Genomic DNA, 17,708 nt, shown 5'->3' with positions numbered 1-17,708 from the left:
ACATCGACATGACAGTTGTCAAATAGGCTACAGACATTGTTGTATAGCCAATTCTAATTAATCATATTACCTGATAGGATATTTGCCTCGGCTGCTCTTCATTGATGACCAATCTGTAGATTTGTAACCTTATGAGGCCGTCACTCAGAACGTAGGGCGAAGAGAATGAACATACAATGTCAGAGGACAAAAATAAGAAAATGAGTTTAGATTTTTTTTTTCTCGAAGTGGCCCACATTGTTTTTATGTTGAAATTATAGTTAAATGTGTTGTTCTTTTTTTCCTCATTCAATATTGGTTTCTCAGTTCTATGAGATTCACAACACAGGCCATATGTAATTGTAGGCCTATGTAAGACACAATACCCAGGTTTATGTACGTAAATCTTCTTAGAAAAATTATTATAGGATGCGAATATCAGGATTAAAACAGTATTCCTTATATTTATTTTAGAGTGGTTGGACATGCAATCAGTGTTTTATAACACTTTGGGGTGTTATGGGGTCCACTGGCTCATAGGGGGACCTGGACCCCATGATATGATAAGATATAGATTTGTTTGTCTGCACTTTACAAATGGAAATGATCTACACTGTAGTTTATACACTACTCTATTAAAATATCAGTGACAGTCAAGACAATATCATTTTGGAATGACCATTTCACTTTAATTTTTGGTCCCACATACAGAAAACTATCTTATCGTTTTCACATAATCCACCACATAGCATTTTTTCTCCGTTGGTTAAAATGATAGTTCCTACTCAACACCATTCTGGGTTTGCTTTTATGACTTGATAGTTAACTTGTGAGAACAAAGAATAAAGGATAATACAGTACATTGAGAAGACAAAACCATTAATATTCACAAAGGGTTAGAAACAACAATTCCTTTGTTGTCAAATAAGTATTATGAGAGGTTTTCAGATGCACTGTGTTCTCGTCAGTTTATTTTTTTAACCTTTATTTAACTAGACAAGTCCGTTAAGAACAAATTCTTATTTACAATGACGGCCTACCCTGGCCAAAACCTCCCCTAACCTGGACGACGCGGGGCCAATTGTGCACCGCCCTATGGGACTCCCGATCACGGCCGGTTGTGATACAGCCCGGGATCGAACTCGGGTCTGAAGTGACCCCTCTAGCACTGCGGTGGTGTGCCTTAGACCGCTGCGCCACTCGGGAGGCCCAAAAGTTCAAGCAAAATTTCAGAAAACGTGTTGTAACAATGTTATATTGCATGAAATCCTGTGTATAAATATGCTATGTATAAATACAAATAAAAAATATGTCATACCATACAACACAACAAGACACAAACACTGCCACATGCACTCTGGGAGAAGCTTAAGATTCATGTTTTGCTAGTGTGTTTTGTGTTGTTTCCTACTAAGATTCATGTTTTGCTAGTGTGTTTTGTGTTGTTTCCTACTAAGATTCATGTTTTGCTAGTGTGTTTTGTGTTGTTTCCTACTAAGATTCATGTTTTTCTAGTGTGTTTTGTGTTGTTTCCTACTAAGATTCATGTTTTGCTAGTGTGTTTTGTATTGTTTCCTACTAAGATTCATGTTTTGCTAGTGTGTTTTGTGTTGTTTTCTACTCAGATTCATGTTTTGCTGGTGTGTTTTGTGTTGTTTCCTACTAAGATTCATGTTTTGCTAGTGTGTTTTGTGTTGTTTTCTACTCAGATGCATTTTCAATGTGGAAAACATCAGGAGGACAAGCAAACTACTAATGATAAAAGCACATTATATCAGAGCATAAAATAAACAGATGAATGAAAGTCAGATATTTAAACATTTAAACAAAACATCAACCCTTCTCCAGACAGCGAGCATTTGACCAGATTATGATGAATAGTAGGCTATTTCTCTCATTCCTGTTTAGCTAAAGTATATTGACTGTATTTATTATATGCCTTATCATGCAATTTCTGTAAAATAAGATAACAAACTTATTGAAATAAAGAGAGCGATTTTAGTCTTTGGATAGAGACAGATTAAATGGTGACAATATCAGCAGAGTACAATTAAGAGAGGAGGAGCCATTCGTTAGTAACCAGTGCCAGACATATCCAAAAGTCAACCAAAATTTTGGCTACATGAGTCCCTTCTGGTCATCAACATCCTTTAGGACAAGCACTCAAATATGATTTCCAGGCAATAGATACGAGACGAAGGCAGAACTACTCGTTAGTTTCCTCCACTTTGCCAGTAGGCTCACGCAAGCCTCGTTTCTGCATCAGGGTGTAAGGGAAAGGTGCCACTTCGAAGCTGGCATAGTCCAGTTTCTTGGCTCCGCCGACGCAATTACTGAAGCCTAGTTTCTTGGTACCATCACAGCTCCCGTACTCCAGTTTCTTGAGCCGAGCCAGAGTCTTGATGCTACCAGGAGGCCTTCCAGGGCTAACCTTGTAGCCCGCTGCTTTGGTCGTACCCAGGGGCCTGCCGGGACTGGTCTTGAACCCCGCAGCTTTCGTGGTCCCCAACGGACGTCCGGTGCTTGTCCGGTAACCGGCTGACTTAGTGGTCCCCGAGGGTCTCCCTCTACGGCCGGACTTGACGACACTTCCTTTCTTTTTCTTGGAGCTCTCTGGCCCAGTTGGAGCCTCACCGGGCCCTCGGATCCTCACTGCCTGAGGGTGGAACTCATTCTGGGTCTCTTGTTGCATTTGACAGGGCATGGGCTTGTGCAGGTTTGGGTGGGGCAGCTGTAGAGTAGGGGGTGGGGGCGAAGGGTAGAATTTGTTGGATTGCGAGCTACATAATTCAAAGTGGCTGGTTGGGTGTTGACATTCCTCTGCAAGGCCACTCATGCAATAGTCATTGCTGCTGCTAGTGACTTGGTGCATCATTTTCTGTTGAGGGGTACAAATGAAAGGGAAACAGGTTTAGAGTCATTGAATTGGTATGTGTGACAGACTTAGAGCATGCACATAAACACACACACACACACACACACACACACACACAATAAGAACCTAAGTTGGTGATGCACATCACTAAGTAATGCATATGTTATAAAGTATCTATTCTATGTGCAAACATCTTGTCCAACATTATTAATTAGAACAGGCTATTGTTGCAAAACCATATCGGCGGTGTTAATACAATACGCAACGTAGTGTCTCGCTATTATGCGTTTACAACCCAATAATACAACAGCTGTATAAATGGGGCAATGGGCGCTACTACAACGAAATACCACGAAGAAAACTGCTGCATTTGCAAGTACATTTTGAGAACATTAAAAAACCACAAACCTCATTTGTAGGCGGATCATAGAATGCAAAGGGTTAAATATGAAACATATTTTCCATTCTTGACCGCCGTAACATCCTAAAAACGCATGTATTCTACGCCTTATATTCCATGGATATTAACTTGATCCTGGATGACATTATGCGCCGGGTATTTCATATTTATTTATTCTTCTAGGACAGAGGTTTAAACGAGAAAGGCAGCCATTTTCCTCGGGTTTTTTTCTTTTATAAAATAGGAGGGGCTCAAAGCGCAGGCGCGCCAGACTTTAAGGAAACCTAGCAGCCCTATAAAGACATTTACTATAATAAAAAATGGCATGTAATCCAGCCATATTTCGATCAAGAATATAGGATATGATGTATTTTGTTTGTAACCTTTGTTTTGAAATCGTGGACATTGTGTCCAGGAAATGAGTTAACAGTTTTGAAACAGTTTTAGAAACGGGCGTCACTAGTGACAGCCAGTCATAAACACCGCCTATTTTTACGTCTCTTCTTAAAATGGGATTTTAAACCTTAACATTAAACCTAACATTAACCACACTGCTAACCTTATGCCTAACCGTAACCTCATATTAAGACCAAAAAGCTCATTTGTGTTTTCATAACATTTTACGATATAGGTAATTTGACTTTGCGGCTGTGGTAACTAGTGGGAACCTTTATAAACAGAGGTTTATCAATACTGTACTTTCAGTAGGTGGTAGTATAACAATGACAAACATTAAGTACAGGATTAAAAACTTGCTTGATCTACTAAACCGTGTAACATAACTACATTTGACCTGACGTTAGTGGGAAAGCAATCTAATTTACAGAACTCACATCAGTTTTTCTGTAAAGTTTCATACATATTCACATTTCAGTCACATCGCTAGTTCTTCACTGTCTGATTGTCAAACAGTAGTTTGCCTCTGTGAAACTGTAAACAAATATTTTTGTGCAATATTTTCTACACACATTTCTTTGACTGCATCCGCAAATCAACTAGCCTCACTCTTTACGAGGCTACAAATCAACTAGCCTCACTCTTTACGAGGCTACAAATCAACTAGCCTCGCTCTGGCTTTACGAGGCTACTAGTCTCGCAAAAGCTTAACGAAGCTACAAATCAACTAGCTTCGCTCTGGCTACAAATAAACTTTAAAAAAACAGACAAATCCAGTGTTTTTTATAATACATCATATTTAATATGAGCTACATGTTGTGTGTATGAACTGACATGTGACCTACATGTTGTGTGTATGAACTGACATGTGACCTACATGTTGTGTGTATGAACTGACATGTGACCTACATGTTGTGTGTATGAACTGACATGTGACCTACATGTTGTGTGTATGAACTGACATGTGACCTACATGTTGTGTGTATGAACTGACATGTGACCTACATGTTGTGTATATGAACTGACATGTGACCTACATGTTGTGTGTATGAACTGACATGTGACCTACATGTTGTGTGTATGAACTGACATGTGACCTACATGTTGTGTGTATGAACTGACATGTGACCTACATGTTGTGTGTATGAACTGACATGTGACCTACATGTTGTGTGTATGAACTGACATGTATGTGGAACTGATAGATACACTATATGTTCATGTTTTTAAATGTATGTAAATTGTAAAGTCTTTTGTCTGTAATGTATTTTTCGTTATGTTTCAGACCCCAGTAAGACTAGCTGTCGCCATCGGCGTCGACTAACAGGGATTCTAATAAATCAAATCAAACATGACAACAGAAAGACTAAATTTACTGTAATACTTTGTACTGTTAAGCTTAAAGCTGGGAAGCAATAATACACATAGGTAAGGCATTTCCCTGTAACATTGTTCCACTAGTCATTCATTCCCTATTGAGTTCACAGGACTTAGGTCCAGTTGAATAAGCAAAACGTTTAAAACAAAAAAAATACACCCAAATGGCACCCTATTCCCTCAGCCTGGTCTCGTAGCCCTTAATAGCTCTACATACTGTAGGGAGTATGGTGTCATTTGGGACACAACCCTATGCCAATTATTAGGTCTCCCTAATGATCTTGGTCCGTTTCTGGATCTTTGTCTTGGTAAACATGTCCACATACTTGTCCCTGACGCTGACTGTCATTCCACCCAGGATGGAGGGAGTCAGGCTGGGTAGAGAGAGAACAGAGAAGACATTCAGACTTGAAGCAGCATGTACAAACCAGCTCATAATCACTATATTAATCACTATATTTCACAGATTTTATGGTGAGGATTTTAGTCAGGAGTAACAAGAAATGTAACCCCTAAAATGTCAACTTTCTGATTCTGTAGGTAGACAGTGATTCCATTATTCTTTCATCCACTGTGGCTTGGTGTTATGTATATTTAGTATTAGCTATTCAGTAGTATCCTCTGGGAGTTCCTAGTTCCTACCTTAGTCTCCAGCTTGAGCGTCTCTCCTTTGGCCAAGATGCCATTCAGAGCAACTCTCAGGTCTTTGAGGTTAGCAGCATCCAGAGGCTGGGAAAGAGACACAGGATTAAGAAAATGTCAAATACATGCAAATCATTCATCTGCAAATGATCAAGCCCTGTAAATATAAAACCTGTAAATTACATTTTACTGAGAAACTAGGCGTAGAAACCCATTAACTGTAGATGTGTTGGTTGTTACCAGTGTTGGGGAGTAGTGAACTACAAATAGTTCAACTAGTAATTTCATTACATTTTGCAGTATCTTGGTGGTAGTTTGACTAAATTCAAATATTGATACTGTTTTCAGTAGTTCATTATTTTTTTGCCATGTAGTGATGTTTTCAGCATCAGACCATCCTAATTCTCACTCGAAACATCGTTTTTGTGTTTAATAGGCTGAATTACACTTTCTGTTAACATCTGACATTTGAGTGATAATATTCTTGCAATTTGTAGTCAATTACATTTTAGATATGATAATTTTTCACGAAGTAGTTTGGATGTAGTGAAATACTTTTTCAAAGTAACTTTATAGTAGTAAACTATATTTTTCTTATGGGTAACTTTAGTGTAACTTAACTTATTCCAGTTTGGAGTAATTGGTAGCTTAGTAAAGTACATTTTCAGAGTAGCTTCCCTAACACCGGTTGTTACATTGTATCAAGCTTGATCATTCATTAAATTAGTTTTGTTACTGCTATAGTGTCAGACAGGTCTGTCAAAACTAATGACTGGTCAAAACATAAGTCTTCGTGGACGCGAGCTGCACCGATTTCAAAGTGACGATGTACCTAGGGTTTAGGTGAAGAGGTTCAGCTAACTATATGTTATTTTACAACAGAAAATAAACGTTAAATATTGAACGTCTTACCTGCTGTCCTCCTTGCCTCAAAGGTGCTGACATATTTTCCTGGGTAGTGCCACCCGGGTACCTTGGGGACGTCGCTATCCTAAACCCTAACCTTAACCCCTACTACAGTTCCCTAACCTTAACCATAACCTCAATTCTTACCTTAACCATTTTAAATTTCAAATTCAACGGAGTAACCTCGGATTTGGGACGTCTCAAGGAACCAGGATTGCATGGACCATTTCTCATACTGCTGACTAGGGTGAACCTCAATGCGCATGCGTGTGTCATAAACATTAGAAGCCGCTTAAAATTCTGGATAGTTGCTTTTGCATCCTGCCAGTCCGTTGTATTTATTCTCTGTGAATTATTATATATTTTTTTATACCATTTATTTCAGCTTGATAACCTGCATGCACAGTAGTCCTGTGCATTTGAATAGCAGTAGATCTATTCACACTATTATCCACAATATTCATGGTATTTATTGTGATAGATTTATTATTTTAATAACGAGAGCACATTGTAGTTCCCATTCGCAACCACACGGTGGCAGCAAAGCCCAGATGAAGGGGACGGGTGAGGTACGTCGACCAATGACGTAAACGCAGCAAGACCGGGGGATTTCGTTTATCTGACTCGGGTTACCCTGGTGTGAGAAATTTGAATGGGTGAAAAGTGATTGCATTTGTTTTGGAACCGGGCTGGCTCCCGAGCGTGAGCCAGGTGCCCAGCTCTGGCCGTCCGCGAAGTCGGCTCAAAACAAAAGTGACGTAATTAAACACGTTGTGGAGGGATGAGTTGGATTCTGTGTTTTCACATACAAAAGTGATACAAAAAACGATGTATCTGCCTTCCCAATCGTAGTTTGAAAATTCAAACATTTATTTTATGGAAAAGAGATGTATGTTACTGGACGATGCACCATGCTGCCTTGTTGACATCCTGACAGAGAGACTCAGAGTAATGTTTGATTTGAGTATTGCGCTCCTCCCTCCCCGCTTTCGCCTGATGATGTGAGGGAGCGTTTCCCTGTTCATCCCGGGCCAGTGTAATAGAACTCTCTCATTGATTGTTGCTCGGTGAAGAAGCAGGGTTGGGTCCACGGAATTTCATACAGAGCCAGTTTTCTGCAACTGCGGCTGTACCACGCATTTCTTTAGCTATTTCAGATAAACAGGATATCGAGGCGCATGCAGCGCTTATTTTTAACGAGTAGCTAGCTAGTAGGGAGGTTGAACCAATTTTAAGCAGTGTCGGTGACCTAGCTAGCTCGTGCATTCATTTTCGACGAAAGCAAAAAGAGTGCGAATGACGAGAACGCATTAGCTAAACTAGTTTTCAATAGGTAACCTAACTAGGTAGTTTGCTAGCTGAAATATAACCAGACATGGACGACAAGTCATTCACTAAGGAATTGGATGGGTGGATTGAGCAACTCGGCGAATGCAAGCAGCTCTCGGAAAATCAAGTCAAAGCCCTTTGCGAAAAGGTAATGTTAACCCGTTTAATTCGTATGATATTGCAAGCCCTTAGCCGGAAAACTAGCTTAGCTAATATTTGCTGTGTTAGTTGTTTAACAGTTAGCTAATGCTAGCTGTCTATCTTAAATTGCTCATTGGTCCGAGTACGGTTAATTTCCCCACCGGCTATTGTTTGTTACTGCTAGTTAGTTACTTACTAGCTAGCTACATTATTCTGAAAATGGCGGCGGAGCCTATTGCCATTGCATCCACTGTGGGGTTGGCTGACATGCATTGACTGATTAGCAGTGGTGTTGTATTTTTATATGAATGTGTTTGTAAATTTCAGCTTGATATCCTTGATGTTCTTACGCTCCGTTCTGGCTTGTTGCAGTTTAATTTCCAAGTGTGCCCCTTGGGTATCAACTACCGTATATAGTTAGAGCTTAAAAATATGCATGCATTTTATAAATATAGTACTCAAACAAGAAATAACATACACAGACCCGAACTCCCGCTCTTCCCCTCTGTATACCCGATTTCCCCCATCCTCTGTTTAAATTCCTAACCCCAAACTCTTATGTCTCATTTCCTTCCCAGGCCAAAGAGATCCTGACGAAGGAGTCTAACGTGCAGGAGGTGAGATGTCCGGTCACCGTGTGCGGAGATGTCCACGGCCAGTTCCATGACTTGGTGGAGCTGTTTAAAATCGGAGGGAAGTCTCCGGACACCAACTACCTCTTCATGGGAGACTATGTGGACAGGGGCTACTACTCTGTAGAGACAGTCAGCCTCCTAGTATCTCTCAAGGTAAACATAGACAAATGTTTTAGAGCAGGAAAGGGCAACTTTAATGGGGGTGGGTGGCCCTCCCCCTCAAAAAAATCTGATTTCATCATGAGGGGCTGCAGTGGATTTGCCTGACGACTCAGAATTAATTCTTCTAAGTAATTTCATGCAATTTTGCCATAGGGTGGACAGAAATGTTTGCAAAATCTTTTGGGGCCCCTGGTCGGTGTTCGGCCATGATTAATACAAGTTTAGATCGCCTAGTCAGCTAACTTACCAATCAATTTTTTTTTTTAGCTTGCATGGATTAATTGAGTGACTGTTAGTGACACATAACAAGAGAGAAACTGCTGATGCACGACCACCATTTTGTTTTTAATTGAAGCTTGATTATTGTAATTCTCAACAGTAAGTTGAGACCCTGACCGAGTTCCTATTGATACACAGGACCTACAAAATGCCCGTGGCTCGCCAGTTGCCCATTCCTGTTTCAGAGTGTTCTCTAAAATAGCTTCGGTTGATTCCTTTCTGATATTGCTTAGTGTATTTTGCACAGGGAAAAACCGCAACAAGGCTAAAACTCAAACTGGTGGTGGAGGCCAGTAGGTCTACAGGGAGGACAGCCTACTGATATAACACAGGATAAGATTCATTGCTGCTACTGTAAATGTCGTCGTCAACCTTAAACCATGTCTGGTTGACGCGAGAACAGAAGATGCAGTCGCTTTGAATGTAATGTCTTGTTATGCGCTTTTTGTCCTATCCAGAGATGTGTTAATAATTGTTTTTGTTTTTCCAGGTTCGGTACCGTGAGCGAATCACAATCCTTCGAGGGAACCACGAGAGCAGACAGATTACCCAGGTGTACGGCTTCTACGACGAGTGTTTAAGGAAATATGGAAACGCCAACGTCTGGAAGTACTTCACAGACTTATTTGATTATCTGCCCCTAACTGCACTGGTAGATAACCAGGTGAGATATTAGTTGGTTAAGGTGCATTATGCAGAAATCACTCTGTTAGAATTTTTTGCAACCATGAAATGGCAGTTTGCCTAGATTCCGTTTATGTAACAAAACCAGCAGGCGTTGTGTAGAGAATCATCGTACCATCTAAACTACTGTGAAATATATTTTCCATAACCAAAAATATAGTTGTTTTTTTCGCTGTTTGAAGCGAATCAAAACCGACAGTAAAAGGCGCACAGATGAAACTTAAGAACGGGAAGCGTAGAAATGATGCACACAGAACAGATCTACCACTTCTTAGGCATGGTTTCAATGAGAAAAACAGCTCTATAACTCACACTTCTATGTGAATTTGGTCGTGTTGCCCCCCAAAAAAGTGACATATTGCAATTTTAATGTATCACATATGTATTTATTAGTGCATTACATAAGTGTCTTTGATTGGGTCCTTGAAGAGCGCTATATGAAACTCATGTACTATTAGGATCGCTGTTATGAAGGAGAGGAGATTCAGCATCACGGAGGACAATGGAATTCAATAAAAAGCTTTTTTTTTTTTTTTTTATTGCTACAAATAGAACCAACTATTTTCAGCTTTTGACCTTCATCAAAAACCATGATGAAGGCTAACAGCCGAAACGCATTGGTTCTACTTTTAGCAAAAAAATATATTTTTATTGAATTCTTTTGTCCGTGTTATTGAATCTCCTCTCCTTCAGTTTGCTCCTCAATTCATGCACCGTGGTTGCAGAGGTCTCTTCCTTGATCACTATTGTTATTACATGACCATGCAATTCAGCAGCAATGTGCTGTACAATACAGATGTTAAATATAAAAACAACAAACATCTACACCCCAACACAGTGTTAGATGGTATTTTCAGCCTTAATGATTTGATTCGTTCTAACACATTTTAGATGGAAATGTCCCAATTGACTTGTTGTTCCTCTGCAGATCTTCTGTCTCCACGGTGGACTGTCCCCCTCAATAGACACATTGGAACACATCAGAGCGCTGGATCGCTTACAGGAAGTTCCTCATGAGGTCAGCTCACTTCCACATTCCTAGAAACAACGTCCAATCTTCATATTACCATGCTAGTTAGAATGCATGTCCAATATGTTGTTTCATAATATTGATTTACTTGACTTCAACCTCTTGGTCCCTTGGGAGCATAGGTCGTCCACCCTGCTCTCCACCTCACTCACTTCTATGTGACAGCTTTTGCCTCTAGCCAGGAGATCCCTGCTTTGTTCAGTTCATGTAGAGTGAAGAGTTTCCAGTTGATTAGCGTCTTCATAGTGTGGATATTGAACCACTGGAGTCTGTAAGCCCTGACGTTGTATAGCAGATGTTTAATCTGTTCCATGGACTTCTGGCCAACCAGTCACTACTCATCTCACAGTTGTAATATGCACTTAGCAAACACCTTTGATAAAATCATGTGGTGACACTCTGTGTTGCAGCCTGACCTCACCAATATGGCCACCTTATTCACATCATGTGGTGTTCACTGTATTGTTGACCTTACTAACATGGCCACTGTCTCTCTCCTCCAGGGTCCGATGTGTGACCTGCTGTGGTCAGACCCCGATGACCGGGGCGGCTGGGGCATCTCTCCCCGTGGTGCCGGCTACACCTTTGGACAAGACATCTCAGAGACCTTCAACCATGCGAACGGACTCACCCTGGTCTCCAGAGCTCACCAGCTGGTCATGGAGGTACAGTGGCATGTTTTTAAGTGCTGGAAATTCTATATTTTTATAACAAAATGCAGACCTTCTTTTTGTATTTGCATGATTTCATGTTTTAGATTGTCTTGTTCCTAGATGTACCTCTGGTTTACTGAGTGTTTGTTTTGACAGGGTTATAACTGGTGTTGTGATGTACCTCTGGTTTACTGAGTGTTTGTTTTGACAGGGGTATAACTGGTGCCATGACCGTAACGTAGTGACTATCTTCAGTGCACCCAATTACTGCTATCGCTGTGGAAACCAGGCCGCCATCATGGAGCTGGATGACACACTCAAGTACTCCTTGTAAGTATTCACTTCAAAATAAAAGTATTCACTTCAAAATAAAAGTATTCACTTCAGAATAAAATTCCTGTTGACAATTCTTTACTTTAGCTTTATTGTTAAACTCCATACATTGGAAATTGTTACGAGTAGATAAATGAGTTAGCAAGCTTTCTTTTCTCATCTTGATTGATGAAATTAAGCGAACCCTCTATTAGATGTAACGTCGCTCCAAGGCCTCGTATCAGATATGTGACTGTCTGTGTTTCTATTCCAGCCTTCAGTTCGACCCCGCCCCTCGCAGAGGTGAACCCCATGTGACCCGCCGCACTCCTGACTACTTCCTGTAAAAGATCGCAATGCCTGTGAAGTATTGCTATAGATTCTTCTTAGTGAAGATGTGGGAGAAGGGAGCAACCGACCATCGGTATAGAGTTGTGACAAAGTAAGCATCCATCAATCCATGGACCAAAATGTGTGCCATAATTTCACAATGCAAAATGGAAAAATAATGTCACATTCATCTTTAAAGAAGACCACACAACCGACACCCACCACAGTCCATGGAACCAGTTCCTTCTCTCTCTGTGCATGATGTTGTATTTATCTCTGAAAATGATTCTTCATTGTAAAGATTACAGTGTACTATATAGTAATAGGGTGCCATTTTGGAAGCAGACAGTCTCATAGTACCTGCTGGTTTTGTCAGGAAAAAGATCTGCTTTGAATTAATTAATCTGCTGAGTTTAAGGCTTAAATGTAACCCTTGTGGTAGGAACATAATTATAGTATAGAAAAGTTTTGGTAAACCTAACACGGCATGGCCTCAAACTGGAAGGTTGCAGTAAACATGTTATGTTGTGAACATTTTTCTAACAGAAAATCAATGGCTTTTTTTTGTGTGAATTTTAAATAATTGTTTTCAAACTTGGTTGGGCGCTGGATGGAATTGAATTCTTCTTTCTCTTTGCACTTTTGTATTTAATGTTTATCATGACACTGACAAACTACAGCATTCTGTTGTACGCTGCACTCAAAGGATTCAGACCCCTTGACTTTTTCCACATTTTGTTACGTTACAGCCTTATTCTAAAATGGATTACATACATTTTCTTCCTCATCAATCTACACACAATACCGCATAATGACAAAGTGAAGAGAGAAAAATAAGACATTTATGCGCAAAAAAAAAAATTTGTAACAGAAATACCCTATTTACGTAAGTAGTCAGACCCTTTGCTATGAGGCTTGAAATTGAGCTCAGGTGCATCCTGTTTTCATTTAACATCCTTGAGATGTTTCTACAACTTGGAGTCCACCTGTGGTAAATTCAATTGATTGGACATGATTTGGAAAGGCACACAACTGTCTATATAAGGTCCCACGGTTGACGTCGGAGCAAAAACCAAGCCATAAGGTCGAAGGAATTGTCCTAGAGCTCCAAGACAGGATTGTGTCGAGGCACAAGTTTGGAACCACCAAGACTCTTCCTAGAGCTGGCCAAACTGAGCAATCGGGGGAGAAGGGCCTTGGTCAGGGAGGTGACCAAGAACCCAATGGTCACTCTGACAGAGCTCTAGAGTTCCTCTGTAAAGATGGGAGAGCCTTCCAGATGGACCACCTTCTCTGCAGCAGTCCACCAATCAGGCATTTATGGTAGTGTTGCCGGACGGAAGCCATTTCACAATACAAGGCACATGACGACTTTTCCAAATGCACCTAAAGGTCTCTCAGACCATGAGAATCAAGATTCTCTGGTCTGATGAAACCAAGATTGAACTCTTTGGCCTGAATGCCAAGCGTCCCGTCTGGAGGAAATCCATTTTAAAATAAGGCCGTAACGTAACAAAATGTGGGAAAAGTTAAGGGGTCTGAATACTTTCTGAATGCACTGTATATTTCACCCCCAGCAAATAGCTTTTCTGTCACTCACCTGTCCATTCGTTGAGTAAAACCTATTTCAGATGAACAGAGGAACACCTGTACAAAATGACATCCCTTGTTATAGATACCTTTCTGTTTTGCAGCCTCCGCTATATAATAAAGATTGAATTTGTTCCTTCATTGCGTTGTCCTGTATGGTTCTTAGGAGCTCTGCGTGGCACAGAGGCAAGTGTGACCTTTGACTTTCAGAACGACGTTGCCCCTTGATCAAATAAAATTTTATTTGTCACGTACACATGGTTAGCAGATGTTAATGAGAGTGTAGCAAAATGCTTGTGCTTTTAGTTCTGACCGTGCAGTAATATCTAACAAGTAATCTAACAATTTCACAACAACTACCTTATACACACAAGTGTAAAGGAATGAATAAGAATATGTACATAGAAATATATGGATAAGTGGCCGAACGGCATAGGCAAGATGGAGTAGATGGTATAGAGTACAGTATATACGTATGAGTAATGTAAGGTATGTAAACATATGAAGTGGCATTGTTTAAAGTGGCTAGTGAAACATTTATTACATCAAATTTTTATTATTAAAGTGGCTAGAGATGATTCAGTATGTTGGCAGCAGCCACTCAATGTTAGTGATGGCTGTTTAACAGTCTGATGTCCTTGAGATAGAAGCTGTTTTTCAGTCTTTCGGTCCCCACTTTGATGCACCTGTACTGACCTCGCCTTCTGGATGATAGCGGGGTGAACAGGCAGTGGGGCTCGGGTGGTTGTTGTCCTTGATGATCTTTTTGGCCTTCCTGTGACATTGGGTGGTGTAGGTGTCCTGGAGGGCAGGTAGTTTGCCCCCGGTGATGCGTTGTGCAGACCTCACTACCCTCTGGAGAGTCTTATGGTTGTGGGCGGAGCAGTTGCCGTACCAGGTGGTGATACAAAAGTTTGTGAGTGATTTTGGTGACAAGCCGAATTTCTTCAGCCGCTGCTGCTTCAGCCGGCGCTGCTGCGCTTTCTTCACATTTACATTTAAGTCATTTAGCAGACGCTCTTATCCAGAGCGACTTACAAATTGGAAAGTTCATACATATTCATCCTGGTCCCCCCGTGGGGAATGAACCCACAACCCTGGCGTTGCAAGCACCATGCTCTACCAACTGAGCCACACGGGACCGCGCTGTCTGTGTGGGTGGACCATTTCAGTTTGTCCGTGATGTGTACGCCGAGGAACTTAAAACTTTCCAACTTCTCCACTACTGTCCCGTCGATGTGGATAGGGGGCTGCTCCCTCTGCTGTTTCCTGAAGTCCACGATCATCTCCTTTGTTTTGTTGACGTTGAGTGTGAGGTTATTTTCCTGACACCACACTCCGAGGGCCCTCACCTCCTCCCTGTAGGCCGTCTCGTCGTTGTTGGTAATCAAGCCGACCACTGTAGTGCCGTCTGACAACTTGATGATTGAGATGTTGTTACCTACCCTCACCACCTGGGGGCGGCCCGTCAGGAAGTCCAGGACCCAGTTGCACAGGGCGGGGTCTCGAGCCTAATGATGAGTTTGGAGGGTACTATGGTGTTAAATGCTGAGCTGTGGTCGATGAACAGCATTCTTAAATAGGTATTTCTCTTGTCCAGATGGGTTAGGGCAGTGTGCAGCGTGATTGCGATTGTGTCGTCTGTGGACCTATTGGGGCGGTAAGCAAATTTGAGTGGGTCTAGGGTGTCAGGTTGGGTGGAGGTGATATGGTCCTTGACTAGTCTCTCAAAGCACTCAAAGCACTCGATCCTTTGTTGTTTAGGGATTCCTTCAAGGAATGAAGGGAAAGAGGATAGGTTTTTAGTGCATTTGAACAGGGCCCAGATTCTGTTATGCAAAATTGTCAGCCATGTGATGTTCCATAATGTTGCACTAATTAGTATAATTGTGCTTTCAAGACAACTGGGGGGGGCGACAAGGTCAAATGATTACGTTAGTGATAGAAAGATGCCCAAGTTTCCGACTTGGAATTTCGAGTTGGATTCATATTCAAAATTATTTTTGACAGTTTGAGCTTGTTTTTTTTCCTGAGTTCCCAGTTGTCTTGAAAGCACTGAAGTTAGAAAACTGAGATTTCCGAGTTCCCAGTTGTCTTGAACGCAGCGTATGTCCCAGGTATTATAAGGACAGACATTTGCCTAGACACTAGAGCAGGGGTGTCAAACTCATTGTCTGTGGTATTTTGTTTTTTTCCTTTCAATTAAGACCTAGACAACCAGGTGAGGGAAGTTCTTTACTAAGACCTACCAGGTGAGGGAAGTTCTTTACTAAGACCTAGACAACCAGGTGAGGGGCATTCCTTACTGAGAACCAGACAACCAGGTGAGGGAAGTTCTTTACTAAGACCCAGACAACCAGGTGAGGGGAGTTCTTTACTAAGACCTACCAGGTGAGCGGAGTTCTTTACTAAGACCTAGACAACCAGGTGAGGGGAGTTCTTTACTAAGACCTACCAGGTGAGGGGAGTTCCTTACTAAGATCTAGACAACCAGGTGATGGGAGTTCCTTACTAAGACCTACCAGGTGAGGGGAGTTCTTTACTAAGACCTACCAGGTGAGGGGAGTTCTTTACTAAGACCTACCAGGTGAGGGGAGTTCTTTACTAAGACCTACCAGGTGAGGGGAGTTCTTTACTAAGACCTACCAGGTGAGGGGAGTTCTTTACTAAGACCTAGACAACCAGGTGAGGAGAGTTCTTTACTAAGACCTACCATGTGAGGGGAGTACTAAGACCTACCAGGTGAGGGGAGTTCTTTACTAAGACCTACCAGGTGAGGGGAGTTCTTTACTAAGACCTAGACAACCAGGTGAGGAGAGTTCTTTACTAAGACCTACCATGTGAGGGGAGTACTAAGACCTACCAGGTGAGGGGAGTTCTTTACTAAGACCTACCAGGTGAGGGGAGTTCTTTACTAAGACCTAGACAACCAGGTGAGGAGAGTTATTTACTAAGACCTACCATGTGAGGGGAGTTCCTTACTAAGACCTAGACAACCAGGTGAGGGGAGTTCTTTACTAAGACCTACCAGGTGAGGGGAGTTCTTTACTAAGACCTACCAGGTGAGGGGAGTTCTTTACTAAGACCTACCAGGTGAGGGGAGTTCTTTACTAAGACCTACCAGGTGAGGGGAGTTCCTTACTAAGACCTACCAGGTGAGGGGAGTTCCTTACTAAGACCTACCAGGTGAGGGGAGTTCTTTACTAATTAGAGACCTTAATTCATCGAGTACAAGCCCCCCAGGACCGACTTTGTGAAACCCTGCGCTAGAGTCCAATGTCACCTCTATTAGCAATGACTAACCAGCTGACGCTTTGTCCTACTTCTGAGTGAGAATGAGTCATCTGTGCTCCCAAAACAGACCACTAGATGGCAGTAAAAGTCCCTAAATTCATACCTTGCTTTATTGTTTGCATAAGGTACTAAGGGGTAACTGCCCCACCCCCCCCTGTAATTCCACAAGATGTCACCAAATTATTTCCACAACACTTCCCTTGCTGCCACTGCTCTTGCTCAACAAAAATGTCCTTTATGACATCACAACTTTTGGAGATATTTCAACACAACTAATTTGTGGTAAATTGATCAAGTTGTAGATATATGCCAATGAAGTTAGATCTATAATTGTTTAAAAAAAATATACAAGTAGGAAAGCCTTAAGCTAAATAATACCCTTGTTTAGAGAGAACAATGTCTATAATTTTTTTGTAAACTAGTAATATGTTGAATGAGTGTGTTGGGCAGTCCCCCCTCCCCCCGAACTGGGTTTATTTTTAGGTTTATGATTATGAATGTGTTTTTACCTGTCATTTTAGACAATGACTATCCCAGTTAGCACTAGTTTATGCGAACTTGCTATCTAGCAACTTCACTAGCAGTAAATGCTAGCCAGCGATCTAGTTAGCATAAGCTGTTAGGGGTGCTAGCTTGCAACCTTACTACCAGATCGTCTAAGGTAAAATACATCAAAAAGAAAATGTAACTTAAT

At 41.3% G+C, this 17,708-nt stretch overlaps 2 protein-coding genes and 1 long non-coding RNA gene across 3 annotated transcripts; 1 reads left to right on the top strand and 2 right to left on the bottom strand.

The window, feature by feature from the left end:
- Nucleotides 1-643: 643 nt before the first annotated feature.
- Nucleotides 644-3,523, bottom strand: LOC139574774 (UPF0461 protein C5orf24 homolog). Its single transcript, XM_071399654.1, has 2 exons — nucleotides 3,263-3,523; nucleotides 644-2,857 (listed from the first exon to the last, which is right to left on the bottom strand). The coding sequence occupies exon 2, from the start codon at nucleotides 2,852-2,854 to the stop codon at nucleotides 2,186-2,188; it is 669 nt and encodes a 222-aa protein (XP_071255755.1). The 5' UTR covers nucleotides 2,855-2,857; nucleotides 3,263-3,523; the 3' UTR covers nucleotides 644-2,185.
- Nucleotides 3,524-4,429: 906 nt separating this feature from the next.
- On the bottom strand, nucleotides 4,430-6,840 carry LOC139574773 (uncharacterized). Its single transcript, XR_011674828.1, has 3 exons — nucleotides 6,582-6,840; nucleotides 5,670-5,756; nucleotides 4,430-5,401 (listed from the first exon to the last, which is right to left on the bottom strand). It is a non-coding gene; the product is annotated as an uncharacterized lncRNA (long non-coding RNA).
- A 653-nt stretch (nucleotides 6,841-7,493) lies between these two features.
- LOC139574772 (serine/threonine-protein phosphatase 2A catalytic subunit alpha isoform-like) lies at nucleotides 7,494-13,861 on the top strand. Its single transcript, XM_071399653.1, has 7 exons — nucleotides 7,494-8,052; nucleotides 8,624-8,833; nucleotides 9,612-9,785; nucleotides 10,734-10,823; nucleotides 11,339-11,500; nucleotides 11,700-11,818; nucleotides 12,075-13,861. The coding sequence occupies exons 1-7, from the start codon at nucleotides 7,951-7,953 to the stop codon at nucleotides 12,145-12,147; spliced, it is 930 nt and encodes a 309-aa protein (XP_071255754.1). The 5' UTR covers nucleotides 7,494-7,950; the 3' UTR covers nucleotides 12,148-13,861.
- The last annotated feature ends 3,847 nt before the right edge of the window (nucleotides 13,862-17,708 follow it).

This window comes from Salvelinus alpinus, chromosome 4, assembly GCF_045679555.1.
Source record: "Salvelinus alpinus chromosome 4, SLU_Salpinus.1, whole genome shotgun sequence".
NCBI classification, from domain to species: domain Eukaryota; kingdom Metazoa; phylum Chordata; class Actinopteri; order Salmoniformes; family Salmonidae; genus Salvelinus; species Salvelinus alpinus.
The sequence above is the reverse complement of the archived record's forward strand: the minus strand, read 5'-3'. Positions and strand labels throughout refer to the sequence as shown.

What these genes read in the sequence shown, in the direction of transcription:
- LOC139574772 (XM_071399653.1), top strand. Translation starts at nt 7,951, where the DNA reads ATGGACGACAAGTCATTCACTAAGGAATTGGATGGGTGGATTGAGCAA. An exon ending in TCAAAGCCCTTTGCGAAAAG is followed by an intron (nt 8,053 to 8,623) that starts GTAATGTTAACC and finishes TTTCCTTCCCAG; the next exon opens with GCCAAAGAGATCCTGACGAA. An exon ending in TACAGGAAGTTCCTCATGAG is followed by an intron (nt 10,824 to 11,338) that starts GTCAGCTCACTT and finishes TCTCTCCTCCAG; the next exon opens with GGTCCGATGTGTGACCTGCT.
- LOC139574774 (XM_071399654.1), bottom strand. Translation starts at nt 2,854, where the DNA reads ATGATGCACCAAGTCACTAGCAGCAGCAATGACTATTGCATGAGTGGC.